Source organism: Juglans microcarpa x Juglans regia, chromosome 5D (genome assembly GCF_004785595.1).
Source record: "Juglans microcarpa x Juglans regia isolate MS1-56 chromosome 5D, Jm3101_v1.0, whole genome shotgun sequence".
In the NCBI taxonomy this organism is placed as follows: domain Eukaryota; kingdom Viridiplantae; phylum Streptophyta; class Magnoliopsida; order Fagales; family Juglandaceae; genus Juglans; species Juglans microcarpa x Juglans regia.
The window spans coordinates 15149664-15161809 of record NC_054602.1 but is presented as its reverse complement, the minus strand read 5'-3'; the positions used below and the strand labels follow the sequence as shown (position 1 = coordinate 15161809).

Sequence of the window (12146 nt, the reverse complement as noted above, 5' to 3'; positions counted from 1 at the left end):
AATTAATAAATAAAAAAATTAAATGCGTGATCGGTCAAAATAAGAAAGCAAAATAAAGTTGATAGTAGCATTATTCTTGCGTGATTGTAGGGAGGGGCAAAGTGCAAACCCAATGTGATGGAAATGCTTTTAGCCAATGCTTTGATTTCCAACACAAACATCGCCGCTAAGGTTCACATGATTATCAAGAAAAGAGTAAGACGTAGAATCCTTTTTATATAATTATATTTAAAATTTTAAAACAATAATATTTTTATAAATTATTTTATAAAAATACTCAATATTTAAAACAGAATTGTGTAAAGAATTATAAAAAAAAAATTATTGAATTTGTATCATTTTTCAACAAAAAAAAAAAAAACAAAATTGAGGAAATGAAGTCTTTTTTTTTTTGAAATGCTCCTTTTATTCTTGTACTCTTTGCATTTTTCTGGCCATCAAGATGGCTCAAAGGCTAATGTCTTTTTTGTGTAATAAGGAATTCTCAATTCTCAAATATTGTGAAATATTTTACTCCTAAACATTGCTCAAATACAAAATATTTTTTAATTTCAAATATTCAAATTTTTTATCTAATCATTACAACTTTTACAAATTTTTAAGCAAATACAATTTTTTTTCAAATTTCCAAACAAAAATAATATTTTAATTTTATAATATTTTTATTCAATATTTTCTCTCTCATTTTTCAAAATCCAATTAAATCGCTTGTTTAGAAACACAAACCATCTCATCTCATCTCAATATTTTTTATAATTTCCTTTCCAAACATCACTTAAATATAAATACTTTTCAATTTTAAATATTCAACTTTTTTATTTAAGTATTACCTAATCATTACAATTTATAACTTTCTCAAATTTCTAAAAACAATATAAAAAATACAATTTATTTAAATTTCAAAATAAAAATAATATTAAGAAATTGTATTATAATAATATTTTAAATTTATAATATGTTTATTCAATTTTTTCATGCTCTTTCTTAAAATCAAATAAAACATCTTAACACAAACTATTTTATTATTATTCAAAGAATTTTCATATCATAGCATTCCCCAAACATCCCCTAAGTGTCCAAACAAGCCATACCTAAGCCCCTCAAAAAATCATGAGCATTTTCAGATAAAGTTTTGTGTTTATTCTTGCCAAAAAATAAATGTAAAAGAAAGGCTTGCTTATAAATTTTGCAAAATGGTATGTGCACTAGAAGGTATTTCGTGCAGCAATACATGAAGGAAAAAAGATAAAACACCCTATGAATTTGATTATTACATTTAATTCAAAGTCTATTTTCTTATTTTATTTTGCTATATTTACCACATTTCTAAATGAATAATACTACGTACAGTCGTAGAATACACAAGTGCCATGTAATCATTTTGAGAAAAATTACATGTGAGTCTCAAATTTATTCACTTTTTTAAAAAAGAGCACTTACATTTACAAATATCATTTCTCTTTTTAAATTGTTGTAAATAGAGTAATTTTACATATCACACCCCTAGGCCCTATCCTACTAGAATAAGGCCGTATTGTCTATCAACTTTAGAGTTTTTCTTTAAAACAATGAAGGTTGATCCAAAAATAATAAAAAAGTATCATATTTTATATAATGATATAAAAATGAGATAAAATAACCTAAAAATAAGTTGATGTGAAATTTCATAAAAATTTACATCCTCAAGGAGATGTCAATGGAATCAGCTCCAAAAAGGATTTATTGAAGCTTTTTCCATACCGTTAATATATATATATATATATATATATAGAGAGAGAGAGAGAGAGAGAGAGAGAGGTTTTCTAGTGCTTTCTCCAACCATCCTTTATGTCAATTAGACAAACGACAGCAGCACCGAATTCGATTAGTAAAGAAACGAACAACTGTATCAAATAGGAGTAGAGTTAAACACGAAGCCCGTGAAGTGGCAGCATGATGACACAAAAAGGAGAGGATGAGCTTTTCCAAAGTTTGAGCTTCTTCTTCCAGAAAACTTTATTGCTTGAACTAAAACTCATCCATGCCTGAGTAATAATGACGGAAAACACAGGAGAAGTCCCTGGCCTCATGGCCATCCTGGCAGACTTCTGTATATCTGTAGCAAATATTAAAGTTTTCTCGGTTTCCAGTCATATTTTTTTATTAATTTCATATGCTTAACATGTGATAGAAGAAAAGATAAAAAGAATGGAAAATAATTTATATAGTCCCGGAATGTACAAGCCTCATGCAATCAATTTGAAAAGTAGAAAAAATCTGAGATTCACGTGAAAAAACTAATTTTTTCTTAGTGAGTCTCACTTTTTTCAAAGGAAGTAGTGCACATGACTTGCATATTCTAGTAATGTATCTATCGTAACTCTAAAAGGAATATACCCATTTATGTGATGGAGTGATAAGCACATGACTTTAAGGTTAATTATACTGCAAATTTGAGAACCTTAATGATGGAGCAATATTGCAACCGATCTCATCGTTCAAGGGGTTGTTGATTGCTCAAATTGAAACTTTAGGGTAGAATACAACTGAACAAATAGTTTAGGATTAAAAGGCAAAATGTTACACAAATTATTTACAGGAAAATAGAAATTGTATTACATTTGAGGTTATATTTATTAGGATCAGGAGTTGGTATATAAAGGCAAAAGCACTTACATCTCTAGAGCTTGGGACGTCAATGGGCATTTTCGACCAACATCAATGGCCGATGCTGCAGCAAGGTTTAGGTCTTTAGCCTGCATCACATAGAAGAACATAAGCATACATGCTCAACTACTCATGCTGTGTACAATCATCCAAAGATTATTGGAGGAGAAATTAAAGACCATTTTCCGGCATGTCTCAAATGATCTTCCATGGCATGAAGGAGCAATTGATAAGAATGCATGATTAACGAAAGCTAGCACATGAATTGACCATCTAAAACGAACCAGAAAACACATTTAAAGTTAATGTTACAACAAAGAACTAGAACCTTCAACGAAAATTAAACTTTACAACTCTAAAGTACCACCTCATTTTTGAACACACCACCAAACTATAACTACTTACAAAATTACAAGTCATCTCCAAATCCAAATTTCTGTTATTTTAGCTAGAAAAAAAATGAAATAACTAGAATGTGACTATATTCCCGTTTTGTTTTGGTTTTAGTTTTGCATATTAGGCTCATTTCTCACCACATGTCTTTCCATTCAAGATAATGACTAGGTCTCGTTTGGTTATACAGCTGAGATGAGAAATATGTGAATAGTAGTGAGATAATTTGTGAATAGCAGTGAAATGATTTGAGTTAAGATTTTTATGGGATTTTGTGAAAAGAGAGAGAAAATGTTGAATAAAAAAATTATATAGTTAAAAGAGGGTTAAAATATTATTTTTGTTTTAGAATTTGAAAAGGTTGAATTATTAGTATTATTATTTTTTGTTTGGAAGTTTGGGAAAGTTGAAATGATAAGATGAAAAAGTTGAAATGTTGAAAATTTGAAATTGAAAAATGTTTGTGTTTGAATGGTGTTTGGATGTTGAGATGAGATGAGATGTTTCTAAAACCAAACCATGCCCAAGTCTAATAGAGGGCAAACATATAAACTTGGATTTAGAGGGTGGAATGTGACTAGTTATAGTTTGCTGGTATCTGGAGGGAACGAAACTAGTTATAGCATTGGGCAAAATTCTCACCATCGCTAATTTAAGGAAACGTCAATTAATGTTGTTGGACTGGTGTTACATGTGTAAGAAAGAGGGTGAATCAGTAGACCATCTATTTCTACATTGCGAGGTGGCAAAGACCTTGTGGGACTATTTTTTTACAGGACTTGGTGTATCGTGGGTCATGCCTTTTAGATTGGTGGATTTTCTAGCTAGTTGGAGAGGTCTCCAATGGAATTCACAAGTCGCAACAATCTGGAAAATGGTCCCTATTTGCATATGTTGGTGTATATGGAGGGAACGAAACGATAGAAGTTTTGAAAACTGCGTGAAGACAACGGAGGAGCTGAAAGTCTTTTTCTTTAAAACATTGTTTTCATGGGCGGGGGGGCCATTGTTTGTAACGGACTAAGTGTCCATGACTTTTTACTATCGTTTGTAAACTCTAGTTAGGTATTTCTCATGTATGCTCCCTGTATACTTAGGTTTTGCCTACTTTTATGAATAAAATACTTTGATTACCGATAAAAAAAAAAAATTTGCTGGTATATTTAACAATGGAGCGGTAATTTAAGATAGTAAAGTGTAATTTTCCAAAATTAGAGAAGGTTAACTAACATCTACACGACATCTAGATGAGGACAATGAATTTAGACATTGATTATAGTGTGCGAGCACATTGATGTAAGAGAAGAGTTTTCCATATTTGATCTCAAAGTTACAACTAGTCTACATGCGTGTGTGCGTGCACGCATGCCTTTCTTTTCTCTTTATTTCTTTCGTCATTTTGATTGAAGCTTGGCTTGTTTCTTTAGATATTAGTATGTCCTTGCCATTTTCTTCCCTTGCCCTAATGGGAGGAGCTAACATCATATGCATTAGATTTAGGACATTGGAAAATTAGAGATCAAACATATGCACTTCTCGTGACTATATGAATGGTGTCCATTTCTATACAATCAGGTGTGATGCAAGTACTGGTGTCACATTATGAATGAGGAATATAGATGAAATATCTATAAAGTCAATCTAGTCAAATATGCATAGACTATACCGCTTGACTGAGCTTAGATCTTGATTAAATAAATTAAGAGATATATCTTCTTGCAGAACACAGCATGGGTTTTCACATCCCATCTAAGTTATGGCACACTGGATAAAGTGCCCACCTCCCAATGATTGAGCAACCAAATGAAACTGAGGGTGAAGGCTCAAGACATCTTTGAGCACATGGCCATGTCTTGTACACTAATATTAATACAATTATAATCTCAAAAGCAATAGTGTTAACTCACTTACCATTAGCTTAGATGCAAACCCACCATCATAATTTCTCGAAGAGGGTGCTGCTTCCATCACTCCAGGAACTGGATTGTAACTGTCACTGCCATTCAAATTCTGTAAGTACTAAAAAGTCTTAAATATTAATTACCTAGATAAGATTTAAATTTTCTTAAAATAGCCACATTAACATTTGATGTGGTATAAAGCAACATGCACTTGAAGGATATGGTTGACCATGGGTTCCTACATCCACCAATTTCTTTATAGTTATTATACAGGAATGAGGCTGCTCTGGGCTTGCATAGTTTTTTATCTTCCACTAGGAAAATCTCATTTGGGAGAGAAACTCAATTATACTTATCTTCTACATCTCTAAAGACTTCTTATCAACAAAATCTTTCAAGACAACTATTGATCTACGACATCTCATGCTTTACTGAAGCTACTATTTCTGATGAGTTTTTATTTGTTTGATGATGTGTGATATACATTTTTGGCCTTCTTAGAAAACTTTTGGGATTGAAAATGGTTGCAGATCCTAAAAAAAACCACAAAGGTAAGTGAAAAGAAGAAAAGGACGAGTGTGGGAAACTATGTTATGTGTCTGCAAGGAACCTTTTTTTTTCTTTCCTTCTCTTTAATTTTTTGGAAGTGCTACCAAACCAATTGTACTTTAAGGAAGTGCCACCGTGTCCTTTAGCATCTAGTCACATTAAAATTGTCGTTTTGCACAAGCTCCAGCATTGATTTAGAGTGCTGGTGCTTCCAATGTGGTCTTGCTCAAAGTGAAAGTAGTGATACTCTCACTCTCACATAGACAAATATTGAATACCTACTCCAACAGCAAGCACTTTAAGAGTATCGAATCTCACCAACAGGTGAGTAGTGGACAAGTATTAAATACCTACTCCAACAGCGAGCACTTGAAGAGTTGAATACTCTTGTCAGAGTGCTGGCAGCAATTCCAAGAGACTGACCAAGAGCAAGGGCTTCTGAGATACCAAGCATGCTAACAGCCATTGCCAAATTATTGCAGATCTTTGCTGCCTAAACAACAACGATGCTCAAAGCATAAAATACTCGCAGCAAAATCTGATAGCATAAGAATTAAGCACAAGTTCAGGAACAAGCTGAGAACCATATTTCCTTCAGTTGATTGACTGTTATACAGGCAGCAGGGAAGTGTGTGCTTGTGACGAATAAGGGCAAGGGAAGGAAACCTGATGAGAATGCCCAGACAGATATAACTTGATCCTACCTTAAAAGTTTCCACCTTTCTCAGCATACAACATTTGCCATATCTCACTCATGAATGGTGAAATACCACACAAGCAACATGAAAACTTAAGCACGATCAAGGTATTTGTTTTTAATTCAAACTTGAGTTGACCAGGGTTGGATCCATTTGATTGAATTATTTGTGCTCATGTCCATGTCTGCATTACAATAATATGACAGATACCTTCCTATCCAAACAAACATGTATATGTGGGCATGCTAGAAATACTTTCAGTGTCAAAATACATATACAGTCAGTGTCGTATTGCAGATGAGAAAATAAGAGGTAGAATATGTTAAATTATGCCACAGAATCACTGCATAGAGAACCAAGTAAATTCAAGTGATCAAAATCTCCATTACCACATGAATCAGACTGTAAAATACTAATGCAACAAACCAACTGAACAATCTAATTGATTCTTGGAGTCTACCAAGTGATAGTCTTTAGCTCTCCATCGGACATCTTGAGATTATCTTAATCATTTATTCTTATGCCACAGCAATAAGGCTTCCTTCATCAATGGTTCTGATACTAAAAGATGCTTGATAGGACCTAAAATAGCTCTTTGGTATGCATTAAAAATTTGCTTCACTCGCTTGTATTAACTTTTTTGATAAATAATGTAATCTTATTCAAAGCACAGAGGGGTGGAACCCAAATATACAAGAGGTATACAATAGGATACAACCAACTCGGGGAATGAAAAAAAAAAGAACGCAGTTCAATGAATTCTGTTATTGTCCCACATTGGCTAGGAGTCAAATGGTATGTGTGCATATAAGCTTGGGGGCACCTCCACCTAGCATATGTTATGGTCCCACATTGGTTAGGAGTCAAATGGTATGTGTGCATATAAGCTTGGGGGCACCTCCACCTAGCAAGCCGGTTTTCTAGGATGTGAATCCTTAGGCCATATATGGACACATAACAAATGGTATCAAAGCCGGTTGTGGGCTCCCATGCTGCCTCGCCTAACGGGCTGGGCTTGCAGAGTGGCCGGCTGTGGATCCAGTGGGACAGGCCATGTTGCCCTAGCCTGGTGAAAGCCTCCCATAGTGCTCGACCAACGTGGGCGTTGGTCTTGAAGGGTGGGGGTATGTTATGGTCCCACATTGGTTAGGAGTCAAATGGTACGTGTGCATATAAGCTTGGGGGCACCTCCACTGGTTTTCTAGGATGTGAATCCTTGGGCTATATATGGACACATTACAAATTCTAAAAAGCTGGAGGAATGGAAGCTATCGTGCGCCAGAATCCAAACAAAACTTAATTGAATTGCTGCCCCTGGATATCATTGAGGAGGTTGTTTCACAGTCATAGGAGTCATCAGAGTGAGTTTTGCATAAGGTAAAAGGTTGATGGCTTGTGAGGGTTTGAGGAAGAGTTGATGGCTTTGTTACTGCCATTAAAGTCTAATCAGAATCCCTATGTTTTCTTCTAGATCTTTGAATAGAAGAAATTGACAATTAAAGAGGTTGATGCATTCTATTAATTATGATAAAAAAGTGCGATAACTATAGTAGAGGTAGAAGAATGGAGAGGGAAACATCTTTTCGAGAATGAAGCCTAAGATATTGTCTTGGAAAGTATGAGGGCTGAATGAGAGAACAAACTATTGAGGATTAATAACTTGGGAACTGGAAGGACTAAATTGGAGATTGTCTAGGGCTACTGTATAAACAGTAAAACTAGTGGGGCTGTCAACATATGAATTGGTGTTATGTGGGTGCGAGAGGGTCATGAGGAGGAATATTGCTCATGTGGAATGGAATGGCAGTGGGAAAAATTGATGTTTGTGTGGCAGAAAATACTGTAGCATGTGGTTTTTAAAATGTTGATGACAACTTTGAATGGGCTTTTGCGGGTGTTTATGGTTCTAATATTGATCATGATAGACAACTAATTTGCCATGAGTTGTTGAGTCTAACCAGTTGGTGGAACCTACCGTGGTATATGGGTGTGATTTTGACACTCCCGAGCAATGTTGAAGTTAGATTTCATCTCTTACGTGACTGCATTTAAAGTGGCTTCAATTCAACATTCAATTCCGCCTAGAAAGATGAGAATTCAAGGAATGGAAACAGGCAATGCCTACAATTGATTTATTTTTTGTTAAATAAATAAAAAACCACATGGTTTCAATATGAGATCTTCATTCTCTAATATCATATTGTTTCCTAATGTCTCATACCAACAATGTGCAATGACATATATTATTCTCCATTAGTCCAAGTTAATCAGAAACAAGCAAAAGCAAAGTAAGATCAGCCTCAGAAGGGAAATACAACAAACTGATTTAAAAGTGTATACCGAGTCTTAAATAATTTCCTCTATCATTATTGACACATACATATACTCAATATGAACAAAACTAAAAAAGAAACAACACCAGAATGTGGTGACTTCCAGTAAAGAAGAAAACTTACTGAGCCATTTCCTGCTTTCCCACAATATATTGTGTTTTTCCCCATTGAAAGTAATAAGGGTTTTGCAGCCAGGTAAGCTTCCTCAGACCCACCAACCTGGACAAATGTTAGTCTTTGTTAAGCTATTGATTATTACCAGGACACAAAACTTCGGTGCCCGAAATATATACATCACTGAGGGAAAAAGTCCAAAGTGTTTCCACAATGGAGATGCGTTATTTTTCGATCTTTAACTAAATCAGAATGAATTAAACATCTGGACATCAAAGGTCAAAAGTGCAATTATACCATGAAAGAAAGTGTCCCAGCTTCTGCAGCAAGAACACCTCCAGACACAGGAGCATCCAACATGACAGGGTTCGCCCAATGATCTACAAATAATACAATCTGCCAGTCTTTAAATATAGAAAAAAAATGAGACATACAATTAAACATGGTTAAAGATAAAAATTACATTATTTATCAAAATTCTAGCCTCTCCCCCCAATATAAAGAATGTAAAAAAATAAATAAATAAACACACTGATCTCTGATTCAAATTTAATACATGGCAAGTTTCATGGAAAGTATCCACTACTCAAAGCAAGATGAAAATGTAGTTTGAAGACAATTCTAATTTTTAAGATGAGTATGTCTAGATTTATGGTACATGTCGTGAAAGCTCTAATGAATGAATAATAGATTATTCAGTGGATGCGGCACTCTTTCATTCCACCCTGTAGTTTCGTAATTTCTATACTTGACAGATACTTGTTTATATCTCTTGCCTTCCTCATAGATAAGCGTGGTACTTGTAATATTTATTTTGAATGGTTCATGAATTAGATAAATCATATTAGCTTACCACTTGAGCAAGTAACTCAGATTAGGAATTTTTGTTGTGAACTCAGTACCCAAGAGTCATGGATTCTCAGACCTAGCACCCTTAACAGGATTGTATTCTAGTTTATGAAATTGGTGTTGTCCAAGAGTGTTTCCTAACTTGTTACATATGTAACTCTTCCGTTATGTAATTAGTTTATCATTCCTTCTATTTTCGTTCTTCCATATCGATCTTGAACGAAGTTGAGAGAGAGAGAGAGAGAGGAGAAGACATTAAAAAACTAATGAGTGCTCCACATCCCTACTCTGTGGATACACTACTTTATAGCACTATTATGCCAACGGCCATCTGCACACATAGACGAGAAAAGTAAATTATGATAGGCAAAAGGATAAACGAACATATATAATGGACAAGTAAGAATGCGGAACGACTAGCTGTCAAGTCAAGTTAAAACAGTCTGCTTAGTACTTTAATTTACTAGTTTTACCTTTCTTTTCCTTTAAAATACATTTAGATACAGTCACAGAAAGCTTTCTTGATGTTTGTGGATCAATAGTTGACGAATCTATTAATAACAATGGTCTTAGGAGATTTCCACCTTGAAGCAAACCATTTGGTCCAGTGAACACATCAAATACCTACATAAATTTTCAGTATTTTCATTCAGTCATTAAACTCGAAAAAAATGGTCATTCTAATATTCACAGCAACAAGCAATGAAATAGATTTTTTAGAGAGAGAGAGAGAGAGATGGATTTATAAATTAAAACTCACATGAGAAGAAGAAGGCAACATTGTAATTACGACATCACTTGCTTCTGCAACTTCAAAAGGTGTTTCTTTTGTAGAGACTCCCATGTCAGAGAACTTCTTTAAGACATTACAGTTTCTGAAAACAATAAAAAATCCCAAGTTAACTAGTATCACACTTGAAAGGGCTTTAATGCTATGAACTACAAGTTCATTGGCCTCCACACATACAGAATCATTTGAATTTGAATTTGCACCGAGTGAATCATCTCGTTTCGAAATGTAAAACAAATGAAATAATTAATTTAAGTCTGACTAATTTTTTTTTTCCCTGGCAAAAGTCATGAAGAAGTCATAAAAGAAAAGAACCAAATACATTACATGTCATGAACGGCCACTTTGTATCCTGCCTTTATTAGATTATGCACCATTCTGGAGCCCATATTTCCCAGCCCTATGAACCCAACACTCTGTAATACATCAATGGTTTGAGAAATTTGAAGTAACTCCGCAAAATGCATAACAATCTAAAAACCCGAAAGGAAAACACCAGATTTTCAGCTGGGTAGAGCTAAAAACATCTACAGTGGTCAATGCTAACTGGATACTAGAAAAGCAAGAATAATCAGGTAGCCCATACAATTTCAAATGCCCAATTGAGAGGCATCACTAAACTTAATTAAAGTCCAATATAGAACCCACCTCCCTCCCCCACCCCCCAAAGGGGGTCTCCATATATCTGCAAATAATTGCAAAGTAACACAGAATTGGAAAACCAAATCACGCTTAACAGTTTCAGAGCCTGGTTTGTTCCTTTAAAACATGTATCCCATTCTAAGTTTGAATTATCAAAGCCCGTGAAGTAACAAAGTTCATGTTCAAACACAAAAACTGTTTCACTCGCAACAAAGAAGCTGGCTTTTCATTCACGTATACTAAATAATAGTATGCCCCAGGAGCTTGTTTTTACTCTTAGAAGTAAATCCCACCAAAGAGATGAAAAGGGGAAAAAGTCTCAAGACTACATGAAACTGCGAAAAAGCAGCTGGATTCTGTAGCTTTTAGTTCACAAGAATAAAGAATACACATATGTATTTAGGTAGACGTGTAGGTATCTATGTATGTATATATACTAACTGAACATGTTTATTCTCCCGCTTTAATTGTCATGTTTTTTTTTTTAATAAGTAATTGTCATGTTTTAATTTTTTTTTTACAAGTAATTGTCATGTTTTCTATAGGCGCCACAAATATATCCAGACGAAAAACCATCAAAACAAACATTTGCCCATCAATTTTCTCACATAACCAATCGAGAATCAGGACAAGTGAAGTAATTGATCATTTGAATCCAGGAGCCTAAAGGACCCAGAACTATTGGCTTTAAGGAAACGAGCATATAAAAGCTGTTAAAAGGCCAATAAGAAAAAGAGGAAAAGCTCACCTCAAACTGAGATGAGGAAAAACGGCGTATCGGAGAGAAATGAAAGAGAGGGGAGAAGAGTTTAGGCTTGCACTTGGAGAAAGAAAAAAGCGCTCTCGCCCTGCACATCGCCATGGTTATCTCTTTCAGTACGTTCCGATGAAAACAGCTAATCACGATCATTGGACTGTCGGTACACGTTAAGGGGAGAGAACAAAACGACAAAAATTATAGGATTTGTTTTCTTCGTTATTTTGCTGCCAACTCTGTTGTCTTCTTTTGTTTCGGGGAGTGGAATATCCACCCAATCCATTTCACGGCATAATGCACATTGTCTGTCGGAGTTTTGAAGGTACCAATTTATGTTGTAAAATATTAAATGTATTTAAAAAAAACACTTACAAAAAATTTATTTTTTGACATTTTGATAGGTTAAAAATTATGAAATTAAAAATTTAAATTTTAAAAAAAAATTAATAAAATGAATCTTATAAGTACATATAA

The 12146-nt window shown here is 34.3% G+C and overlaps 1 protein-coding gene across 4 annotated transcripts; it reads right to left on the bottom strand.

Moving 5' to 3' along the window:
- Nucleotides 1-1592: 1592 nt before the first annotated feature.
- LOC121264954 (probable 3-hydroxyisobutyrate dehydrogenase, mitochondrial) lies at nucleotides 1593-11895 on the bottom strand. 4 transcript variants are annotated; one of them, XM_041168350.1, is made up of 10 exons: nucleotides 11664-11891; nucleotides 10601-10689; nucleotides 10244-10358; nucleotides 9957-10107; nucleotides 8932-9014; nucleotides 8644-8739; nucleotides 5840-5982; nucleotides 4951-5029; nucleotides 2656-2735; nucleotides 1593-2095 (listed from the first exon to the last, which is right to left on the bottom strand). In XM_041168350.1, exons 1-10 carry the CDS (start codon nucleotides 11823-11825, stop codon nucleotides 2008-2010), a joined length of 1086 nt encoding a protein of 361 aa, XP_041024284.1. In that variant the 5' UTR covers nucleotides 11826-11891; the 3' UTR covers nucleotides 1593-2007. The 4 variants fall into 4 exon arrangements, with proteins under 4 accessions (XP_041024284.1, XP_041024283.1, XP_041024286.1 ...); XM_041168349.1 differs by having other exon boundaries at nucleotides 4951-5035; nucleotides 11664-11887; XM_041168351.1 differs by lacking the exon at nucleotides 1593-2095 and adding an exon at nucleotides 2119-2525 and having other exon boundaries at nucleotides 4951-5035; nucleotides 11664-11895.
- Between the last annotated feature and the right edge of the window lie 251 nt (nucleotides 11896-12146).

Coding starts and splice junctions, on each gene's coding strand:
- LOC121264954 (XM_041168349.1), bottom strand. CDS start 11,825: ATGATCGTGATTAGCTGTTTTCATCGGAACGTACTGAAAGAGATAACC. Junction 10,359..10,600: donor AAAGTGGCCGTTCATGACAT/GTAATGTATTTG, acceptor TATTGTTTTCAG/AAACTGTAATGTCTTAAAGA. Junction 2,096..2,655: donor ACGTCCCAAGCTCTAGAGAT/GTAAGTGCTTTT, acceptor TATTTGCTACAG/ATATACAGAAGTCTGCCAGG.